Consider the following 23,174-nt stretch of genomic DNA (forward strand, 5'->3'; position numbering starts at 1 on the left):
ACACGAACCACCCTTAGTAACCTCTCCCTGATAGTTTCCAGCAGCCAAGAGAACTGGCACCAGAAGTTACCACTCTTCTTACTAGCCTATCACAGTGCTATCCGCCAGACTACCGACTATTTCCCATCGCGGATGTTCTTCGACTATGACCTTGTGATCTTTTATTTGGTCGTCCTCCGGATGCGTGTATTTTTGTGAAATTGGTTTGATCGTACTTTTTTGACCAGTGTGTCTCTGTATTTTCTGCTAGTATATGATCTATTTATTCAATATGCACCTTCGTTTATTCAACTTTGCCCTTTTAAATTTTATTTTTGTAGATGTGTGTAGATATGTAACATTTGTAATATCTGTATGTTTTTGAGTAGTAATTTGCGAAAAAACGTTGCTCCAAGTAATATTCGTGTATTTTAGTTCCTCATTGATAAACATACTAAATTAATTTTACAGGATCCCGAATTTTCTTCTTATTTTTGGTTTCTAGGTAAATTTCCAATTAATCTTGCTCTATTAAGTTATAAGTGCTTACCCGTTTGAGAGACAAGTTGCGAAAATGCTTCCTCTGTCAATATTTCGAATACCTTTGCAACATAAATTGTCTATGCCGTCTTTTAAATTGAGCAGAATAAGAACAAAATCTTACGGATGTTAAATGTAGCCCATACCGTTTCTTCCCAAATTTTAATAGAGTTTGATATGCACCGTAACCGCCAAGGCCACGAAGCTTGTTTATTTACCTAACAGAGGGGTGTGTTGGATGTAAATCTAGTGTCGGATAGTGTGGGAGTTACGGATGTTGTATAGATTAAAATATGAAATATGTCTATATCTGAGAGCTTAGATAATAAAAAACGGCTTGTTAGAAGCCGTAGTGGATTAAGAGTTGTTAGTTTAGATGACGAACGTACGAGTCCTTTCGAACTGAGAGAACCATTTTGGGTACCTGATGAAGAGGTAATTAAGTATGATAAATGTACAAGCTTTCATAAATGTTGAAAACTTTTTTTACATCTGAATTTCATTTTGTGTGCTGTATGATATATATGGTTTGAGTGATTCTTATATTATTTGATATGTTCATAGATTTATTCAAATTTAAACTGATAATTTATGTTAACTTCTAAAATATATGTTGCATAGAACGAGATATGTAATGAACTGTTTATAAATTGAAAAATAATTGATTTTATCACACTTTTTGATACATTAAATGATGTTTTATTATTTAGCTGATGTGCCAAAATATGCCATAACGTTTATTTCCTTTAATTTTCCATGCTTTAAAATTTTTTTTTACTCCCTCTCACAGTAAAGCTGTCACTGTTTTAAATCTTGTTATAGTTCTGCGTTCTAAACAGCATTTAAAATTCCGAATATACTAACTACAGAACAAGAGGTAATAGAATTATTTTGAAAGGTATGGAATCTTACCGTCATCCCAAAAAATGCGTTATTGGCCACGATATGGAACTTTATTAAAAACACAGATTCAGTGGTGTTGCAATAAAGACTTGTAAGAACCGAATATCTATTCAGAAAGAAAGATGGTTCGAGTGTTCGCCCATTTAATTTGCGACTGCACTAAGATTTATTTACAGCTGCCATAGTGAATTAATTAGTATTCAGTGAGTAAAAGAGACATTAGAGTTAAGTGACAAGTTATTGACTGGAATAATTATTTAAGAGAAGTTTGTACACACAGTCTTTTAACAGGGCCCCTTCCAAAACAAAAATCCGAGGGGCCAACCTCATTGCACAAACTGATTAGAACGTTTTCTCAAAGTGCAAATATCCATCCAGGGAGAATAACTGGAGTAATGGTTGTATGGAGACATGGAGATGGGTTGTATGGTTTATGGTAAAAGTTCCAGATGGGAAATTGGCAATGCTAATGCAGTGATAAAAGATAACAATGAAGAAAGTTCTACAAAATACTTAGGTTCATGTAAAGCTTATAAAAGTGAAAGAATAAGAGCTGCTAATTTCAAACATTTCAAAGTTAATCATAGGTATAACTTCATAGATCTGATCACTAAAGTACATACACAAAATAGTGAGTGATTGTGGGATTTGATCAAATGGTAGTATAAAAGACTTCATAAGATAGTGTGACACTGTACAGATTCTTATATGACTGAATTAATTTGGTGTCATCTTCAAAAAGAAAAACATATTTGTTTCTATTTTGCATATAATTTTAGATTTTGAGTCGCCATGAGATTTTTTGGATTTTTGCCATTTTTTATAGCCGATTGGATTTTCTGCAAGTGCCCCATTTTTTTTTAATCAAGAAAAGTTTTTACTCTCATCCTGTATATTATTAAATATGTTTTTATATTAAAGTGTTTTAGCATTGCAGCAGTAAAAGTGATTATAAAAAGATCATTTTTCTGTTTGGATTATGCTAAGTCTTTTTGGTACTATTCGGTTTTGAGGGCCGTTGAAAATCGCCAAACTATTGTTGATGCCAGTGCTGCCAAAAATAATTGCGAGAACCCTAATGCAAGAAAGGAAGTACAGTCAAAAGTCATTAATCCGGACTCGTCGGGACTTCGGCGATTCCGTATTATAGATCATCAGTATAAGTATGGTAAGATGGCATGCAGAAATTACAAAATTAAAAATATGAAACCATAATTTATGAAATAAAGAACAATTATGATCTAAAGGGTATCAAAATTTACAAAACAAAAAAGCTTAATATTTATTTGTTTACTTTATTAAACATTTCTTTTAATGTAAGTTGTTTAAGTTGCTTCATTTCATGTGACAATATTTTCTCTTGAAGCGTGAAATTGATAAACAGATTTCGGATTTCGAAACATACTTTCGCTTCGTAGATCCTTTACATGTTAGTAAATATACATCAGAAATTCTATTTGATTTCGGATTTCGAAACATACTTTCGCTTTGTAGATTTTTTACATATTAGTAAATATATATCAGAAATTCTATTTGACATAATCGAAAGTTCAAGCTTACTTTTATAAAATTGCTCTAATAGTCTGCAAAAAAGAATAAGGCGGATCCAATTCGAAGATTAAGGAACAACGCAATCTGCAACATTAACTGAATTAGATAATTTTAGCTTACCTAATAATAATACCCATGCGTAAATGTATTATGTGCGTGTGCACATGCATATTTGTAGCCGTAAAGGTCTTACGCGCACGTGTAAACATCTATGCGCATGTGTCAACCCAACGCATGAGCAGAAAGTTTGTAGCTTTGAGGTCCGGATTATAGATCATTCCGGATTATGGGTGTCCGAATTAACGACTTTTGACTGTATAATAGTAAATAACTATCCAAGATTGATGTTTTAATTTAGATGAAAAGTTAATTTCATATAATACTTTTTTTATTATTATAATTTATATAAAAAAAGGCTAAACATGATTGAATGGAAGCATAAGAGTAAATAACTATTTCAGATCATTATTATAATTTATATAAAAATTGCTAAACATAACTGAATGGATGCCTGCATGGCTATATCGCTAAAGCATAATTTTATCTCGTTGGTTGTTACATAATTTTCTATAATGAATGATGACTTTTTTTGAAAAAAATTCTTGGTAAGGTGCAGAATCGCTCACTTATTTGTCTGCCGCTTTTTACAAGGGTAAAAACAATTGGATTTTTGTCAATTTTCTTTTACTTTTTAAGTGAAAATGGGTCGATGTGTACATAGATAAAGTCAAGGGTGTGCACAGAGCCATTTTTTTGCAATTCTGGAATTTTTTTTAAGTGACAATAGGTTGATGTTTACATGGATACCGCGTATGTGCAATTCTTAGAAACACGTCAAGCAGTGGGTGATTCTGCACTTTGGCGCACTAAGTGGGCGCTTTTGCACATACATTTTTGCTGCAATTTTTTTACGTTCCTCAAAACGGAATAGTACTGTCTTTTTGGTACTTTTCCGTTTTGCCGCCGCGAATCTCACCAAGCAGACTTTGTTGACGACGACATACAGTATACACGTAAAAAATGTTAGTTCTAAGGATTTTTTATTTTGAAGGCATAAATATTTTAATATGGTTTAAAATTTTGTAAAATGCCAATAAATAAAGACCATAAATTTGTAAAAAGACATTAACTATGCTCTCATGGTTCATCGTCCTAATTTGCCGGTTCATATCACGTTACCCCAAGTGATCTCATCTCACGTAAACTACGCTACAAAAATCTAATTCTCTCAGTAATTAGCTACATGAATTTCAAGTTAAATCTTAATTTGGAATATAAGTTTAAATGCAAGAAGTATTTGAATTCGTACGAATGGCTTACTTAGAAATTATGTAAAACCGCAGTGCTTTACTTTGCTAGTGCATTCTCATTAGAATTGATAAATTTAACCTTTGATTTTGCCTTTTCTATATTTTCGGGTGAGCGGTGTGATTGCATTCTAATTCACTTAATTACCACGAATGGTCTTAAGCCATAAAATTTAACTATCTTGTAAAAATTCTGTGTAATTGTATGCCTGTATTGAAAGAAACAATGAGTCTGATAAGAAATGGCTGTGACTTATTTTGAAGTGAGGCGTAAAAGGTACCAGCGAGGATATTCTGTTTGGCATCAATTGTACCATTACTGGCGACTTTATTGCCTGTGCCAGCAAAACGGAAAAGTACCGTCTTTTTTAAAAATATGAACTCAAACTGAATTTCATGTGAAGTGAATAATATCATTACATGCATGCATTTTATGTTATACCTTAAGTTTTCAGTGACGAAACTGTATAACTGCTTTATATTTTTTGTTTTTGTTTGTGAACTGTAAATTCATGGGGAAGGATTGTTTTAAAAAGTTTCTGTGAAGATATTCTTTCTAAGATGTTTCCATGCAGAGAAAGGTAGTTTTTTTTTTTTTTTTTTTTAAATCATACAATGAGTTACTGATATGCTCTCAAATTGTCTTGTACAGGAATGCGAATTTCGTAACTACACATTGTTATCACAACTATGTTTCTTGTATTAGACCAATGGATTTGCACTAGGTGTTTCTGAAAGTCAACTGTCAAATTCTCTTGTTTTGCAAAAATTTTCCCACAGATTAATAATTAACAAGGACATTTTTTTTTTGCTTGATTTTTGTTTGTGAAATAATTAAAATTACAATGATGTATTTGAAGATTTTGGTGTCTGATTAATTGACATTCAAAAACATGAATACATGTTAAATACTCCACTGAACTTCAGAAGACAAATTCTTGTTTTCCCTTTTTATGAAGCATGACATAAAAAAATTAACATTTGAAGTCCATTGTTAAATCCTTTGAAATGAGATGGTGCTGTTGTTGCTACTGGGTGGGTGAAATCACTTTTTGAGAAGCTAGGTATGCATGGATGCCACAAATATAGAATAAAATCATAAAATGTAATTAGGTAATTAATGAATAAAGATTCATTGCTTAGTAATTTTTTTAAATTTAGTTTATTTAACTCTCCAAAAATATCAGTTAAATATGCTAAATGTGCCAACCATAACTCACTAAATAAACATTATTCGAATCACAGAGGAAAATTTGAATTTCTGATTGAAGTTCAGAAAGAGGATTTAAAAGTTTGCATCTGGAATAATTACTTTGGAATGTAACAAAAGCATTTTATGCTCACTGCCCATCTCTTGGTCTAAAATCCTAAGTATTCTTGAATTTAAAGCTTAGCTTTTAATAAAATTAATAATTTTCACATCTTGATTTAAAGCGATTTTCCGGTTTTGGCTACTAAAGCTTCATGATGTATGGAACAGTGAGTAAATTTAGTTTCAGGTGTGACTTTCATTACTTGAGAAATCAACTCTGGGATGTTTTGCTGTTAAAGCCCGAGCTCCGTCACTGCATACGGCAATGCAATTATTCCAAGGAATATCATTCTCAGACATAAAATTGTCAATTACTTTGAAAATTTTACATGCAGTTGCTCTATCATGAAGAGATTCACAAAATAAATACTTGTCAGCAATTCGTTTATCTTCTTTGAAATGTATGAAATGTTTGAAATGTATAATAAAAGTAATATAAAGAACTTAGTTCAATTATTAAATTGAACTAAGTTCTTTATATTACTTTTATTCCAATTGCAATGCAAAATACCCACTGTGTTTTATTTTTTGAAGAAGTGTCTCTTTTATGGAATCTTCAATTTCATGAATTTGTCGACTTATCGATCATTTGATAACGGAATATTATTAAGTTCATTAGCCATTTTGTCATTGAATAATGTTAAAATGATATCTTTAGCTCTGGTAATACTATAAGGTTTTTCTCCAGTAGTGTAAGCCTGCCCAGTCTTAGCAATTCTTAGGCTTACCAGGTAACTAGCTTCCAAAGCTTTTTTGCTTTTCAAACCTTTCATTACTTGTCTACTAGTTTCGAACTCTGATAGTTTCCTCTGAAAATATTCTTCGGTTGATCTTTACAATATGGTAACTGGTAGTTTGGTGACATTTTGGAGGCGATAAAGGTTACTACCTGGGACTTTGGTAATAATGTGAGCAGTACTCAGTTCCCATTACGCGTTATTTTGTGTGAGGGAAATGAGAGATCATGGGATATGTCATGTGATATTAATGGACGAATTACGGTTCTTTAATCGGAAAAGGGGGGAAATCGGGAAAAAATGTGGAAATTTTGTATTTAGCTTTATTCTGTGTTGTGTGAAACAGTGTTGTTTAATTTTTGGATCCCATGGCCCTAACTAAAGTGAATTCGAAATGGGTATTTAGGCATTGTGATAAAGAGAAGTTTGCTTTTTATTTAGCGGAGGAAGTATGGAGGAAAAATTCGCACAAAAAATCTTTCAATAATTTTATTGAATGAATTAGAAAAGTGTATCCGCCACGTAATCAAGATTCTGAAGAAGATTAGGTAAGTTAGTATTTTTAATTATTTGAGGATATTATTTGGTACTTTTCCATTTTGCCGGCGCAAGCGATAAAGTCGCCAATAATGGTACAACCCATGCCAAACGAAATATTCTCGCTGGTAACCTTTTACGCCTCATTTTCAAAACAAGTCACAGCTTTTTCTTATCAGATTGATTGTTTCTTTCAATAATGGCATATCATTACATATAATTTTTATCAGATAGTTCAGTTTTATGTTTAAGGCAATTTTCGGTAATTAAGTTAATTAGGATGCAATCACAGCACTTACCCGAAGCCAAAAAATATAGAAAAGGTAAAGTCAAGGGTTAAATTCATCAATTCTAATGAGAATGCATTAGCGAAGTAAAGCACTGCAGTTTTACATAATTTCTGAGTAAGCTATTCGTACGAATTGAAATATTTCTTGCATTTAAACTTGTGTTCCAAATTAAGATTTAACTTGAAATTAATGTCGATAATTACTAAGAGCATTAGATTTTTGTAGAGTAGTTTACGTGAGATGAGATCGCTTGGGGTCACGTGATATGAACCGGCGAATCAGGATGTTGAACCATGAAAGCATAGTAAATTCTTAATGTCTTTTTACAAATTTGTTGTCTTTATTTATTGGCTTTTTATAAAATTTTAAGCGACATTAAAATTTTTATGCCTTCTTTTTTAAAAAGAATTCTTAGAACTAACATTTTTTAAATATTTTTTACGTGTATACTGTATGTTGTCGCCAATAAAGTCTGCTTGGCGAGATTTGCGCCGGCGAAACGGAAAAGTACCTATTATTTTTATGCATTGTTCTAAATGTAAGGTGGAAAGGAATTTGGTATTATTGGGAAAATTGTTATTAGCAATGATTTAGTTTAAAGTAATTAGGATTGTAAGGTAATTTTTATTAATTTAATGTATGTGCTCATTTATATTTTAAGTAGTGTTTTTGAATTTAATTATATTTTAATGAAATGATAGTTATTTTGTGAATTTTATGTTTGTAGGAATTTGGTATACGTTTTAGTTGAAGTAAACATGCATGGAAATAATTTAAATATCTAACACTAAGTATTTGTAATGGTTGCGGTATGAATTCGTTGGTGACATTTATAATATAATAGATGATTTAGAGGTAAAAGTTTTTGGATATTTTATTTATTTTATATGTGGAAATGTTCATATTTGGAAAGGGTAAATACTTTTTCGCGATCAGGTAATTTCATATATGTTCTTTTTACCGGGTTTAAAGATTGAGAAAATTGTCATGTATTTTCATGAAATTTTTCTAATTTATGAGAAAAAAGCAGTGTACATGGATATAGTGAAGAGTGTGCGCAATGCCATTTTTGTGCAATTCTGGGATGTTTTTTTAAGTAAAAATAAGTCGACGTGTACATGGTTTAGTGATATTTTAATTAAATGATAGTTATTTTGTGAATTTTATGTTTGTAGGAATTTGGTATACGTTTAAGCTGAAATAAACATGCATGGAAATAATTTAAATATTTGATACTAAGTATTTGTAATGCTTGCGGTATGAATTCGTTGGTGACGTGTATAATGTAATAGATGATTTAGAGGTAAAAGTTTTTGGATATTTTATTTATTTTATATGTTGAAATGTTCATATTTGTAAAGGGTAAATACTTTTTCACGATCAGGTAATTTCATATACGTTCTTTTTACCGGGTTTAAAGATTGAGAAAATTGTCATGTATTTTCGTGAAATTTTTCTAATTTATGAGAAAAAAGCAGTGTACATGGATATAGTGAAGAGTGTGCGCAATGCCATTTTTGTGCAATTCTGGGATGTTTTTTAAGTAAAAATAAGTCGACGTGTACATGGTTTAGTGATATTTTAATTAAATGATAGTTATTTTGTGAATTTTATGTTTGTATGAATTTGGTATACGTTTAAGTTGAAATAAACGTACATGGAAATAATTTAAATATTTGATACTAAGTATTTGTAATGCTTGCGGTATGAATTCGTTGGTGACGTGTATAATGTAATAGATGATTTAGAGGTAAAAGTTTTTGGATATTTTATTTATTTTATATGTGGAAATGTTCATGTTTGTAAAGGGTAAATACTTTTTCGCGATCAGGTAATTTCATATATGTTCTTTTTACCGGGTTTAAAGATTGAGAAAATTGTCATGTATTTTCATGAAATTTTTCTAATTTATGAGAAAAAAGCAGTGTACATGGATATAGTGAAGAGTGTGCGCAATGCCATTTTTGTGCAATTCTGGGATGTTTTTTTAAGTAAAAATAAGTCGACGTGTACATGGTTTAGTGATATTTTAATTAAATGATAGTTATTTTGTGAATTTTATGTTTGTAGGAATTTGGTATACGTTTAAGCTGAAATAAACATGCATGGAAATAATTTAAATATTTGATACTAAGTATTTGTAATGCTTGCGGTATGAATTCGTTGGTGACGTGTATAATGTAATAGATGATTTAGAGGTAAAAGTTTTTGGATATTTTATTTATTTTATATGTGGAAATGTTCATATTTGGAAAGGGTAAATACTTTTTCGCGATCAGGTAATTTCATATATGTTCTTTTTACCGGGTTTAAAGATTGAGAAAATTGTCATGTATTTTCATGAAATTTTTCTAATTTATGAGAAAAAAGCAGTGTACATGGATATAGTGAAGAGTGTGCGCAATGCCATTTTTGTGCAATTCTGGGATGTTTTTTTAAGTAAAAATAAGTCGACGTGTACATGGTTTAGTGATATTTTAATTAAATGATAGTTATTTTGTGAATTTTATGTTTGTAGGAATTTGGTATACGTTTAAGCTGAAATAAACATGCATGGAAATAATTTAAATATCTGACACTAAGTATTTGTAATGGTTGCGGTATGAATTCGTTGGTGACATTTATAATATAATAGATGATTTAGAGGTAAAAGTTTTTGGATATTTTATTTATTTTATATGTGGAAATGTTCATATTTGGAAAGGGTAAATACTTTTTCGCGATCAGGTAATTTCATATATGTTCTTTTTACCGGGTTTAAAGATTGAGAAAATTGTCATGTATTTTCATGAAATTTTTCTAATTTATGAGAAAAAAGCAGTGTACATGGATATAGTGAAGAGTGTGCGCAATGCCATTTTTGTGCAATTCTGGGATGTTTTTTTAAGTAAAAATAAGTCGACGTGTACATGGTTTAGTGATATTTTAATTAAATGATAGTTATTTTGTGAATTTTATGTTTGTAGGAATTTGGTATACGTTTAAGCTGAAATAAACATGCATGGAAATAATTTAAATATCTGACACTAAGTATTTGTAATGGTTGCGGTATGAATTCGTTGGTGACATTTATAATATAATAGATGATTTAGAGGTAAAAGTTTTTGGATATTTTATTTATTTTATATGTGGAAATGTTCATATTTGGAAAGGGTAAATACTTTTTCGCGATCAGGTAATTTCATATATGTTCTTTTTACCGGGTTTAAAGATTGAGAAAATTGTCATGTATTTTCATGAAATTTTTCTAATTTATGAGAAAAAAGCAGTGTACATGGATATAGTGAAGAGTGTGCGCAATGCCATTTTTGTGCAATTCTGGGATGTTTTTTTAAGTAAAAATAAGTCGACGTGTACATGGTTTAGTGATATTTTAATTAAATGATAGTTATTTTGTGAATTTTATGTTTGTAGGAATTTGGTATACGTTTAAGCTGAAATAAACATGCATGGAAATAATTTAAATATTTGATACTAAGTATTTGTAATGCTTGCGGTATGCATTCGTTGGTGACGTGTATAATGTAATAGATGATTTAGAGGTAAAAGTTTTTGGATATTTTATTTATTTTATATGTTGAAATGTTCATATTTGTAAAGGGTAAATACTTTTTCACGATCAGGTAATTTCATATACGTTCTTTTTACCGGGTTTAAAGATTGAGAAAATTGTCATGTATTTTCGTGAAATTTTTCTAATTTATGAGAAAAAAGCAGTGTACATGGATATAGTGAAGAGTGTGCGCAATGCCATTTTTGTGCAATTCTGGGATGTTTTTTAAGTAAAAATAAGTCGACGTGTACATGGTTTAGTGATATTTTAATTAAATGATAGTTATTTTGTGAATTTTATGTTTGTATGAATTTGGTATACGTTTAAGTTGAAATAAACGTACATGGAAATAATTTAAATATTTGATACTAAGTATTTGTAATGCTTGCGGTATGAATTCGTTGGTGACGTGTATAATGTAATAGATGATTTAGAGGTAAAAGTTTTTGGATATTTTATTTATTTTATATGTGGAAATGTTCATGTTTGTAAAGGGTAAATACTTTTTCGCGATCAGGTAATTTCATATATGTTCTTTTTACCGGGTTTAAAGATTGAGAAAATTGTCATGTATTTTCGTGAAATTTTTCTAATTTATGAGAAAAGAGTACATGGATATAGTGAAGAGAGTGCGCAATGCCATTTTTGTGCAATTCTGGGATGTTTTTTTAAGTAAAAATAAATCGGCGTGTACATGGTTTATGTGTATGTGTTATTTTGAAAAACGCATAAGGAGTATGGTATTGTGCACTTTTTCCCAATTTGGCAGTGAATATTTGTCATGATTAAGCAGTTTTGTTTGATAAAATTTCTAGCATAAGTGTAATTCGGCTAGTAGATTGTTGGAAGAAGTGTTCAGTAGATAAAAAGAAAAGAAACATGTCTTTACTTTGTGAAGACAAAATGGCGGCGGGGAAAAAAAAATAGAGGGTTGCTGTAGGAGAGTTGGTTGCCAAATTTTCGCCAAAAAATCGCCAAGTTACCATAATGTAAAGATCAACCTATTCTTCAGATTTATCCTTTAAATTGGCATGCTTAGATTCAAGATGTCTTTTAAGAAACGACAGTTTCATACTTTAATTGGATAATAGTTTACCGCAAACAACACATTGAGGTTGAAGATCCATTTCATCTCCATTCCAAGCAAATCCAAATGAATGATTAGTATTTAGGTAAGAAATAGGAAGAAGAACAATAACATTTATCCATTAAGCTCAAATGAAAAGGACAAATACTACCTACCAATTTGTAAATGGATTTTAGGGCATTTTGTTTAAGTCTGTCATGTATCTGATAACAAAGTAAGAACTTTTAAAATCAAAGCAAGCAAATCAGGGGAATTAAAAAAGGTGATTACAAAGATCGCAGTGCTTTCCGATAGAAAACTGAACTTCCGTTTTTGCATTTGTAAAAGAAAAACATATTTGTTTCTAGCATTGTAATGCCATATTAACTCATGTTGTTTGTTTGTATATAGTAATCAAGTATATTAATTTTGTTTTAAGAATGAATGTTTTCGTATAGTTTCTAGAAATTTTGTAATTTCAGTTTGAGGGAGGGTGTTAAATCCCTTCAAAATCACTTCTGTAAAAAGGAATGTTTGCTTCTTCTTGCAGTGTATGTGTGTGTTTGGATGCTAATGTCTTCCACAGATAAGAAAATAAAATGATAGAATGTAATTAGTTAATGAGTTACAGTCCACTGTTTAACAGTAACAACGGACAGTCCATTTTCAAAGCCACTTCTGTGGTTGTGCAATTAGTAAATCTTCTACAGGGACATGCTTTATAAGGAAAATTGTCATCAATCTATTTTAGAGATCTTTTCTTCTAATTTATCTACTGAAGTTAGTTTATTCACAATACTTTTTTGATAAAAATGAATATGTTGCTTGTCATAAACAGAGATTTTACTGTGGAATTAATTCAAGTCAAGTATGTTTAAAAGGAAAACTTTTCATCGATATTACACTTACTAAAATTTAAAAATAAATTTCTATACATTTGATATAAATTTAATTGAATTTTATTTTATGTTTTATTTATTTATTTATTTTTTATATTTTGCTTTCTAGATTAAGATTTTAAGCAGTTTTGAGTTAAAATATTTATTCTGTTTTCAGTCTCCAACTTGTGCCAAATGCCAAGCAAAATTTGATTTTCTCACACGACGGGTATGTTACACTATGTTTTTTTAAAATATTAAAATAATTTTTTCTCTAGTAATTCTTCTGCTTTATCTTGGAAACAATCTGAATACATTAATAACAGATAAAATAGCATAATGCATGTTCTGTGCCTATGTATTTACATAACTTGTTAGAAGTCATCAAATTTTCAGAATGTGCCAATGTCTGTAAGCCATGTGCATATTAATTCTTCAGATTTAATAAACTATATTGCCATTCTTTTATGAGTTCATTTTGTTTCATTACAACTTCAAACAGTTCTTTAAGGAAGATTGTGTTATTTTTTTGTCATAAAATTAGTTTTAAAATATGCACTCTTGTAAGATTTGCTTGCAGTAGACGAAATTGCAGTAAAATTTCTGGAGAAATACAATATTTTGTTGCAAAATTACTAAAAGGAGTAATTGCTTTGAATCTGTTTGTAAAACGATTATTACGAAGTTATCCATGCCCCCCCCCCCCCGAAAAAAAAGAGGCAAGAAAGCTTGCATTTTCAGGTTAAATACATAGTTAAGGTAGGATAAGTGTACATGCAATAAATATTATTATGCACTGCAATTCTAATGCATCGTGTACCTCATCCCTTTTCTTCTATAAAAAATCAACAAATTGTGGCAATTTATTGGTGATAATAGTATATAAGTGTAGTGGGGGAGTTGAAGATGCTAAATAACAATTCCAACGTTGTTTTCCACACCACAGAACATTTAATAAAGATAATCAGAAAAGGTACAAATTAGATTAAATACAAGTGCTGTTTGATACAAACAGGATTCTGTATAATTTTTCCAGTCTTATCACATAATGGATTAGTGCCTGCTCGCACTTGCTGATGTATTAAACAGTTCAATTTACCACCTTCGCATGGAAAACTACAGTTCCTTATTCTACACCTTCACATGCAGACAGACATCTCACCACCTTCGCGTGGGATAGCAGAAGAAAGTCTCTGTCATACTCCTCTTTCACCTCGCTGTTGGCGCATCGGTGAGGCCCTCTGGTGGTTGTGTCGCACTTCCAGATACTACAACTCGGCCGTCCTGACATTTTTTCGTCCACGAAAACACGGATCAGCAACACTGGAACATCAAGACAGCACCTGAAAATAAATTTAAAAAAAAAAAAAAAGAAAGAAAGAAGTGTGGAAGAACCACACATAGTCCTATATAGTAGAAGTCCACGGCTTCATGAGATCAGCTGCTGTAGTGGTACATCCAGGACCTTCATGGTGTCCCACTTTTTCCACCTGGTAACGATCTTTGCCTTTCCTCGCTGTTACACGATATGGGCCGAAGATCTTTGGCCTTAACTTTAGTCCACCTCCATATTGCGTTCTTTGTATGGCAACTAGGTCGTTCACATTGTATACTTGTGCCTCTTTTCTCTTCTTGTTGTATGTTTTTCTATTCTCTTCCTGAATTTTTAGAATGTTTTTTCTTGCTTCCTCTCTCATATTTTCTCGATCTTTCATCATAATATTTCTTTCTTCTTCTTCAAGAATTTCCATAATCTTTAAGTCCTCTCGATTTCTCATTTTAACACCAGTGAGAAGCTCAAATGGAGAACTCTTAATGCTGTTTAAGATCCTTTGTACATCTCCAACATATTTGTACCACTTGGTTGTATCATCTATGGATAATTTAGATAGGACTGGAATCAGAGTAAGATGAATTCTTTCCACTTGTCCATTTCCTCTAGGAACACCTGTAGTTGTAAATATGTGCTGGATCTTCTCTTGATTACAGTAATCTTCAAAATCTTTAGAGGTAAATGCCGTACCTTTATCACTTACAATTCTCAAAGGACTACCGAAAGTTGATTGTTGCAGTTTCAGCTTCTGCAATGCCTCTTGAGCTGATGTAGACTTTACTGGATAGAGCCACACGAACTTTGTGAATGTATCAACCACGGTTAAGATGTGATTGTAGTTCTTATTTGTCGAAGGTAATGGTCCTATAAAATCGATATGAAAAGTGCTCAAAGGGATACTATCTTTTGGTATGGGATTCAGCAATCCTTCGCTCTTACCTCTTTTTCTGTCGCACAAAATACATTCTACGCAATTTGAAATAACTCGCTCAATTCGTTTTCTAAGGTTAGGAATATAAAAGTAGTTTTTTAGCAGATCTTCTGTTTTAGACACTGCAAAATGTGCCTTGTTGTGGATACTACGTATGATTTCTAACTCTAATGCTTCGGGTACCACAAGTAGCTCACGACCACTGTCGAACTTGTATAATACTCCATTTTTCACTAGAAAATCTTTCTTTAGTCCTTGCTCGACTAAGGATTTTAGCAACTGGAGACGCTCATCACTTCTTTGCGCAGCTGCAATTTTGGCTGTAACTTCTCCCTGAGAACAAGTAACCATCATAACAGTGTTTCTACTTAATGAATCCACATGCTTCATTTGTTGCCCAGATCTGTGAACAATTTCATAGTCAAATTCTTTTAGAAGTAACGCCCATCTCGCGACTTTAGGGGTTAGATCTTTCTTAAACTTGGTCTTCTGGAAAGCATCGCAATCCGTAACTATCCTGACCTTAGATCCTAAAAGGTAATTCCTGAATTTCTTTAGAGCTTCTACTATAGCTAAAACTTCAAGCTCATAACTATATTCTCTTGTTGGAGACTAGTTTTTTACTCATGAAGTAAATAGGGTGTAACTGTCCATCATCTGACTTTTGTAGCAATACAGCGCCGAAACCATGACTGCTTGTGTCTGTATTCAATTCTAATGGTGCTCCTTGTTTAAAAATATGAAGAACCGGACTTGTCGATAAAAGTTCTTTCAGTTTATTAAATGCATCTTTTTGCTCAGGCCCAAATTTGAATTCTGCTCCGTTACAAAGAAGATCACTTAGTGGTTTCGCTATTTTTGAATAGTTGGCAATAAATTTCCTAAAATACCCAGTAAGGCCCAAGACACTTTGAATCTGCTTAAGGTTTTTGGGTTCCGGGAAATTTTGAACAGCCCTGGTTTTTTCAGTAGAGGGGCGAATTGTACCATCCTCAATAACATACCCGAGAAATTCTATTTTTCTTTTCAAAAATTGGTATTTCTTAAAATTAATCTCCAAACCATATTCTTTGGCTACTTCTAAAACGCGTTTCAACTTTTCTAAACCTTCGTTCTCGTTTCGTGCTGGAATAATAAAATCGTCCATGTAAGTAACAACAGTGTCATCCCGAATTAAATCTCTAAACACATTATAAATAAATCTTTGAAACACACTAGGGGATGTGCACAAACCAAAAGGTGCTTTTAGAAATTCGTACAAGCCTGCATGAGTAATAAATGCCAAATATTTAGTACAGTTTTCCTCCACTGGAACATGAAAAAAACCATTTTTTAAGTCTAATGTCGAAAAAACCTTTGCTTCACCCAAACGATCTAAAACCTCTTCTGCTTGTGCCATAGGAAAAGAATCCTTAACTATTTTTTTATTTAACTGCCTGAAGTCAACACAAATCCGTGTCTTCCCCGATTTTTTTCTACACAAAACAATTGGCGAAGCATATTCTGAACATGACGGCTTTATAATCCCATCCTTTAACCATTCATCTATTTGATTATCAACAATTTTTTGATCAGCAAAAGGAATTCTTCTCGAATGCTGAGAAACTTGAATATCATTTTTTAATATTACTTTCATTTTTAAGTCTGTATTGCGCGGCTTTTCTAATGGTTTATACTCATTAATAAGAGTGGAAACAGTATTGCATAATCCTTCATCTTTAATATGCCATAAATCTGTTTCACTGTCTGCCTCAATGGCTGCAGAAATAAAAGACAAAAAATTCCTTTCCGAAGAGACGGAATCATTTTCATATTGCGTAATCATCACCACACAACAGATCACAGTCGCACAACAGTCACAACAGATCATTTTTAGACAGGAAGGGGGGAAAATACAGTCTGTTATCAATTCATCAACTATCGCTGCTTCTATCTGTCTCTTTTTGTTTTTTGCTTTCGCATAAAGAAAAAATAAATTTAGCCGTTTCTGCTGTAACCACGTGACCAAACGAACTTTTGAGTTCTATACATCCACTTGATAATTTATTCGGAAAAAGGGATTTCTTTACAACTATCAATTCACTTCCAGAATCTATTAAACATTTTACTTTCTTACCATCAATCAACAGTTCAATAAATTCTAACTTATTTCTAGCTGCATTATCTGATTCAATCTCTAACCCAGATACCTTTTTTGGAGACAAACTTTCCTCCTTTCCTAACCGTTTGGGACAATTTCTCGCAAAGTGAAATAATTCCCCTTTACTCCCACAAACATAGCAAATACGTTCTGGTTTACTACTACCCTGATTTACAAACTTCCCTGAATCCTTGAAATTGCTCTGAGCTTTTCTAAGATTGTTTTTGGAAAAATTAAGCTTTTTATTTTCTGAAGTTTCGATTCGTGTGTTACTGGTATCAACTAAAGATTTACCCCTGGATGAATAAAATAAATCACATTCTCTTCCCAATTGATTAGGTGGGTACCAACTTTGACCCTCCCGAACACTAATATGTTCCTTTGTTTTAGAATCCAGAGTTTCATACAACTTATCAGATACAATGAGATCACACAATTTCTACCTCTCTTAACTTGCAATAATAATTGAAAGTTGCACTGAGTCGAGACGCGAACTGAACATGTGATTCAGATGAATGTCTCTGTGCATTTTTAAAATTGTTTAAACATTCACGCGGTGTTGGCTGAAATTCTTTCAAGATTAGAGTTTTTAATTTATCATAATCCGCGATTTCTTGTTCAGAAACATACGTTAAAACATTATTACATTTATCACCTAATAAATTAATCAACACTTCTGATTTTAACTCCACTGGTACACTTTTAGTAGTAAAAGCTTTCTCAAGTGACTGAAAAAATAAATGCATAGCTTCCAGTTTCTGAGGTACAGCTATAGTTTTTTGACACTTTTAATAATATCTTCAACACTAGTCTGCACGTTTCTTCTATCACTCGATAATGATTGTGATTTTAAACTTTCTAATTCAATCTGCTTCTCAATTTGAGCTAATTTAAGACGTTCGATCTCTAACAGATAGTGTTCATTACTTGTTTTAGGCGTCCGATCGTCTGTGATCGACTTGACGACGCCACGAACAAATTCAACGTTAGTTTTGAAAACATCAGAATTTTCGATAATTTTTCTGTCAGCTTTTTTAGCATTTTCTGGAACAGTCTGTCCAATTTGTTCCACAATTATTATTAAATCACTTTTCTTTAAATTATTTAAGAAACTCATTTTTAAAACGAAACAAAATTATCACTATCTTCAAGAAAGAAATAAAGCAAAGTTTTCACAGTACCTTCTCTGAAGTATTCAAATATCAAGTATCCAAATATCACGGTCAGAGCCCCCAGATTTTCTGTAGTGGGGGAGTTGAAGATGCTAAATAACAATTCCAACGTTGTTTTCCACACCACAGAACATTTAATAAAGATAATCAGAAAAGGTACAAATTAGATTAAATACAAGTGCCGTTTGATACAAACAGGATTCTGTATAGTTTTACCAGTCTTATCACATAACGGATTAGTGCCTACTCGCACTTGCTGATGTATTAAACAGTTCAATTTACCACCTTCGCGTGGAAAACTACAGTTCCTTATTCTACACCTTCACGTGCAGACAGACATCTCACTACCTTCGCGTGGGATAGCAGAAGAAAGTCTCTGTCATACTCCTCTTTCACCTCGCTGTTGGCGCATCGGTGAGGCCCTCTGGTGGTTTTGTCGCACTTCCAGATACTACATAAGTATTACATGTTCTTATTCAAATAGCTAAGAAATCTTAATTATGTGGTTCTTGGTAAAATATTAATGAGAACAGATTAGAATTTTAAGAAATCCAAGTGTTGTGGGTAAAGATGTAGCATGGAATCTATTACTTTTAGTTAGTTATTTTTTAGATGGCAGCATTAAAATTGGTTGTTTTACTGTTTCTTTTTCCTGATATTTTATTGCACATTTGAATGTGACAGTTGTTGAATTTTTTATTTAATGAAGCTATTATAGCTGAATTAATGGCTACTAAAATTTAATGGGCTATTAATTAATGGAATCAGAGGTGGGTTAAGCGGCTGACAAATCTGTCGGTCGCCAGGGGCCTTGAGCTTCGAAGGGGCCTCATGAGCACACGGTCATCTAGAAGTTACTGTGCAAAAGAAAAAAGGGGGGACAGTTCTATATCTCCCACACTACTAGGCTGATTAATGAAATTCAAAATGCATTCTTCATGTCTCAAAAGTGCGACTTAGGATATACATTAGATTTATATATAGCATTATTCTAACATAGGTATTTTCACACAAAATTGGACTTTTTCTGAAATGACATGCCAATTTTTTTCCATATTTCAATTCTACAACTCAAATTATGCCTAAATATTAAATTTTGTAAAATTTGGTGTGACATTTACGGAAAAATTCAAATATTTATCTTGCCATATTTTTTTCAGTTTGCGCGAGGAATAATTTACTTGGCGAACTTCTTAATTTATAGCAACCTAATTTTCCTTTACTTTTTTGCATTGCAGATGAGCGGAGAAAGTCATCATTCATACTTTCAAATATTTTAACAAAGTGCATAAATCACATCTGACGTTATTATCACTCAAAAAAAAAAAAAAAAAAAAAAAGATGCCAAATTTCAAAATGTGCCCATATATAATTTCATGTATATCTTAAAAAATTTTGAATAAAAAACTCTTAATTTTTTGCAGGTGTGCCTAGAAATACATTTACTTTAAGAGGATGTTAAAAATTTATAGGTTATAATGCAAAAAGTTTTTAGAAAAATTTATAAAAAAATATTTAAAAATACAAATTTAAAAAATAAACCATAAAAAATGTGCAAATTGTATTTGGATTAAGCCTAAATTTTGAACTCTAGAAGAAGGAATCAAGTAAGTTTAATAAAAAAGATATATTAATGAATATATATCATATTCAATTAACATTGAGGAGCTAAAATTTCAAGCACTAGTTTTTTTAAAACTACTTTTGTGATTTTTACAAAACTTGGCAGTTTGGCATAACTTCAGTTGTAGAATAGAAATATGAAAAAAAAAAAAAAAAAAAAAAAAAAAAAAAAAAAAAAAGCAGCTGGCATGTCGTTTCAGAAAAGTCCAATTTTGTGTCAAAATACCTACGTTAGAATAATGCTGTATATAAATCCAATATATATCTTGCTATGCTTTCGAGATATAAAAACGCAACTTGAATTTCGTAAATCGGCCCAGTAGAACGGGAGATATAAAACTGTCCCCCCCTTTTTTTGTGCAGTATACAAGCTTTTTCTAATTAAAGAACGAATATCAATTAAAATTGTTGACTGTAGTTAGCTCAATAAAATAGTGTATTCATTAGTTCATTTTACTTAAAAGTAACAAATCGTAAAAGAAATGACACTTTAAATTTTGTTACGTTCTATCTTCTTATTTTTTCCTGTTCTTAGAAATTATGTATTAAAACATCCTGAAAATGACTACACCTGTTGTTCCAAGCATTTTTTAGCTCCTATAGAGGGGATCGTCTTACAAAAAATGATTGCCGTTGATGTGCTTATTTGTTCTTTTTCCAAGAAGTACTGGTTAGTTTCATATACTTTCCAGAAGGAGGCTGTGAAAAGTTTCTAAGCCTTTTGTTTGACTGACAGTCTTTTACTAACAACTGTTGATGAGCCATTAAGCCCCCTTTGGTAACAAACACCCTTGGATAGAATTAGAGAATTTTAAGGAAAGAAAAATCCCCACCCTCATGTCAAAGGCTTATTCTACATAAAGTACGACTTTATGACAGCACGTAAAATTTTCATTCCAACGCTAGTGTCTTCCTGTGAAAAAGAGCATCTACAAACTTGTAATTATGTAACCGAAGACGAGGGACGAAAATTGTCACTTTTTCCTTAGCTAACCCCCCCCCCCCCGATTCAGAAAAATTTGTTCCCCAGTCATGTTTTGCTTGACAGCTAGAATTATATTGAGAGGAGATCATGGTCAGAAAATGTTAGACAGTTCTCTCTTTGTTTTCATTTCTATATACCCTCCATTAAAATTTTCACTGTACTCTGTTTATAGCATTCTCTTTAGTCTCATTAGTGACACTTTAGCCATTTTAATCTCATCAATTGAAGTACATCAGAACTTGTTTTCGTACGGCCTTTTTTTGTGTGACCTTTTTTTTTTATGCGGTCATTCTTCACCGCATAAAAAGTATACGTATAATTGTGTTGTGAAAACTATTTTTTATAACTACACTCAAACCTGTTTTTATGCAGTACATAGGGACTACATAATCGTACTAAAAGACCTCACAAAAACAGGTTTGAGTGTAATATATTACATTCAGAGATTAAATTCAACTGGAAACCTATAGAGCAATTTCATAGTTTTGTGTGAAATTGTAATTCTAACCAGAACCCCAAATAAGTCAAGTTCCAATACTTTATTTTATTATTTAATTATTTACCATTTATTTAAGAATTTATTAAATTTTTATTTCTCTTTACATTTTTTTAAATTTTAGTTTTAATTGTATTATTATTCTAATCATTAATTATTTTAATAATTAATTATCACTCACTTCATGATTTTATTAATCATTTTAGTTAAAGTTGCCTTTAAGGTACCCCTTGTATTATCCCGAAATTGTTGTTTCATTTATCGCCAAGTTGTTGTACAATTTATGGTAACCTGAGTAGTTGAATGTTATGGAAACCCTATTATGACATAATCGTTTGCATTATTCTAGGAAATTTTGAATCGTGGGATATTTTGCAAAGGCTTTTGTGGTGTGTGTTGCTTAGGAAGTACATTGCTTGTTTCATTGTTTAGACGGTACAGTGGTTGAATGTAGTAGGATTAATTTGAAGTTTCTGTACAATTTGGAATGAAAGGGGAAAAGTACATTAATTGAGGGAATTAATTGTGTAAATGGAGGTTTACTTGGTAGCCATAGTCCGAAACTACATAGTATATTTTTGACTCTTTATTTTTGTGAATTTCTGTGGTGACGCCGATATACAGATTGTAGTTCAGATAATTTTAGGAAGTTTTTGGATGCTATTAAGGAATTTTGTGTGCTACAGACTGAAGACGAACAGATTTCTAAATAAGGTAAGGGGATTTTTGCTTTGTGTAGTGCTAAAATGCATAACAGGTTTTTCCTTTTTTATGTTATTTTATTGTTTGGTTTAAAATGTTGTTTATTGAGATTATGTATTTTTTGTTTGCTTCTACTGTAGAATTGGGTGACTTTTAAAATATTGGTGACTTGAAAATATATCGATGTGTACATGGAAAATCTCAAGGGAGTTCATAAAGCATAGTTTGTGCAATTCGAGGATTTTTTTTTAAGTGAAAATAGGTTGATGTATACATGGATAAAGTCAAGGGAGTGCACAATGCCATTTTTGTGCAATTGGGGGATTTTTTTAAAAGTGAAAATAGGTCGATGTGTACATGGATACCGAATTAGTGCAATTCTTTGACTTGTTATTTTGGCTTGCATAGTGCCAATTTTTGCGCCAAATATCGTCGCTACGCAGGCCAAAATAACGAGTCAAAGCGTTGCACACACTCAGTATCCATGTACCGCCAAAAATTGCCAAGGGGTACCCTAAAATATACTTTTACTGTCATTTTATTCATTTATTTATTCTTGTTCCTCTTTCCTGATGATCTTCCATAGGGCTGTGGCACTTCTAATTTTAGAAATTAAGCCCTGTGTTAGAACATATTTCTTATAGTAATCCAAATTAATTTTGACATTTTTTCTAGTTTCCTTGTTTTAAGTTTTCTGATATAAGAGAATCCAGTAATAACCATAAAACCTTTAGAAAAACTTTCCTTGTTTTCTCCAAACCGACATATTAAGTCTTTTTCTCCTCTTTTTCGGTAGTAAATCGATCTTTTTCTATTGTAATCAGATAAGTATATCCAAGCCTCCTCAGTTGTAAATATATATTTCCAGTTTTCACCTACCGAATAATTTCCATACAGCAATCTGCACATAGTCTTATTCTGAGAAACATGTTTGGGTGTTGGGCGATAAACATCATGTTTTTTTGTTTTGATTAGCTTTAAATCAGATTTTATAATTTTGTCCACAGTTCCTACAGAGATATTTAAAGATTTTGCAATAGCTCTTTAGGGGGTTTGATTTTCCTTTAAAACATGAGATGTTTTCCATTCCTAGATTTAATATATTAATCCATTCCTAGATTTAATAAGAGCTGTATATA

At 31.6% G+C, this 23,174-nt stretch overlaps 1 protein-coding gene across 2 annotated transcripts in view; it reads left to right on the plus strand.

The window, feature by feature from the left end:
• The first annotated feature begins 290 nt into the window (after positions 1 to 290).
• LOC118181641 (zinc finger FYVE domain-containing protein 21-like) overlaps positions 291 to 23,174 on the plus strand; it is a 55,650-nt gene continuing 32,766 nt past the window's right edge. The window contains exons 1-2 of one of the 2 annotated variants that reach the window (XM_085816000.1): positions 689 to 954; positions 12,832 to 12,882. In XM_085816000.1, the coding sequence (XP_085672126.1) occupies positions 820 to 954; positions 12,832 to 12,882 (186 nt within the window). In that variant the 5' untranslated portion in view covers positions 689 to 819. Of the gene's footprint in view, positions 955 to 12,831; positions 12,883 to 23,174 lie in introns of both variants that reach the window. The other variant, XM_085816001.1, reaches the window with a different exon arrangement.

This window comes from Stegodyphus dumicola, chromosome 4, assembly GCF_044657685.1.
Source record: "Stegodyphus dumicola isolate Sdum_Otavi_A_Nest chromosome 4, ASM4465768v1".
NCBI lineage: Eukaryota > Metazoa > Arthropoda > Arachnida > Araneae > Eresidae > Stegodyphus > Stegodyphus dumicola.